The following is a 1,784-nucleotide window of genomic DNA, read 5'->3' on the forward strand; positions in this document are numbered from 1 at the left end:
TATCGATGCCTTCTACAACAAATTAGAAGATAAGCCCGGCCCCGGCAGACTATATCAACGAGCCCAGGATGTGTGGAAGAGTTTCAATTGTCAGACTTTGGGTCAATATGTGGATTTATATATGAAAACAGATATCCTCCTCCTTGCTGACGTATTCGAACAATTTCGTGCAAGCTGCCTCAGAACTCATAATCTCGACCCTGCCCATTACTATACGCTACCAGGCCTTACGTGGGATGCGATTCTCAAATATACCAAAGTCGAATTGGAACTACTGACCGATCCTGACATGTTTCTATTTGTTGAACGAGGTATTCGAGGTGGACTCAGCCAAGTTTGTTCGAAGAGAAGAGCTCATGCTAACAATAAGTATTTGAACAATTATGACTCTTCAAATCCTGACATATACCTCATGTATTTTGACGTAAATACGTAAATGTCTCAGTATTTGCCATATGATGGGTTTAATTGGTGCGATACCAATATTGACGTCTCTTCAATACCCGATGAGAGCGACGTGGGATATATGCTTGAAGTTGATCTTGAGTATCCTAAACATCTACATGATTCGCACAAAGACTTGCCTTACTGCCCTGAACATATAAATCCAAAAACAAAAAAGCCCTGAAAATCGATAAAAGAGCTCACCAAATTTATGGCTATTCTCCAACACAAAGAAAAATATGTGATTCATTATCGCACCCTCAAACAAGCCATTGCTAATGGTCTTATCATCATGAAAATTCATCGAGTAATTCAATTCAACCAATTACCATGGTTGAAGTCCTATATTGATTTGAATACTGAGTTGCGGAAAAGGGCTATGAATGAGTTTGAGAAAAACCTCTTCAAACTAATGAATAATGCAGTATTCGGAAAAACGATGGAAGACATTAGAAAAAGAGTCAACATTAAACTCCTCACCAAATGGGCTGGTCGCTACGGAGCTGAGGCCTATATTTCCAAGCCGGAATTCAAAAATTGCATGATATTCAATGAGAATTTGGTGGCAGTCGAACTGAGGAAATTGCAAGTTTATCTAAATAAACCGATACAAGTAGGTCAAGCTATTTTAAACTTGGCAAAGAGTACCATATACGATTTTCATTATGGCTATATGCGCCATCGATTCGGAAATAATTGTGTAATTCTCTACACCGATACAGATAGCCTGATTTATGAAATATGCAATCAGGATCCTTATGAAATGATACGACAAGATTGTCATAAATTCTTCGATACTTCGGATTACCCTTCCAACAATCAGTTTAATGTTTCTTTGGTAAATAAAAAGGTTCTCGGGATGATGAAAGATGAGAATAACGCAATTCCGATGACTGATTACGTAGGCCTTAGATCGAAATTGTATACAACTAGGGAATTGTTGACGGAGGATGGTATCAATAAGAAGCGCCAGTAGTTGATAAATGATGGCTATGATGAGGATGAAATTAATCAAATCATCACATGCTTGGGGGTAACCAAGAAGGCAAAGGGAGTCAAATCTTCTGTGGTGAAGAATAAAATTACTTTCGATGATTATGTGAATTGCTTAGATAATTGTAAGAATATGAGTGTTATCCAAAATTTAATTCGATCTGATAAACATCAAGTACATTCCATCGCCCAATACAAGATTGCCCTCAGCTCTGAAGATGATAAGCGTTATGTAATTCCAGATTCACACAATACGCTTCCTTGGGGTCACTATTCTATCCCTCAAACATCAAATGCTATGGATATAGACGATTAGCCCATGATTACTAGTATATATGTATTTGGCT

At 37.8% G+C, this 1,784-nt stretch overlaps 1 protein-coding gene across 1 annotated transcript; it reads left to right on the forward strand.

The window, feature by feature from the left end:
- Positions 1-655: 655 nt before the first annotated feature.
- Positions 656-1,420, forward strand: LOC141483695 (uncharacterized). Its single transcript, XM_074178496.1, has one exon. It carries the CDS (start codon positions 656-658, stop codon positions 1,418-1,420), a length of 765 nt encoding a protein of 254 aa, XP_074034597.1.
- The last annotated feature ends 364 nt before the right edge of the window (positions 1,421-1,784 follow it).

This window comes from Leptinotarsa decemlineata, unplaced genomic scaffold (assembly GCF_025532065.1).
Source record: "Leptinotarsa decemlineata unplaced genomic scaffold, Ldec_3_MD MMD2_tig00003902_RagTag_RagTag, whole genome shotgun sequence".
NCBI classification, from domain to species: domain Eukaryota; kingdom Metazoa; phylum Arthropoda; class Insecta; order Coleoptera; family Chrysomelidae; genus Leptinotarsa; species Leptinotarsa decemlineata.

What these genes read in the sequence shown, in the direction of transcription:
- LOC141483695 (XM_074178496.1), top strand. Translation starts at nt 656, where the DNA reads ATGGCTATTCTCCAACACAAAGAAAAATATGTGATTCATTATCGCACC.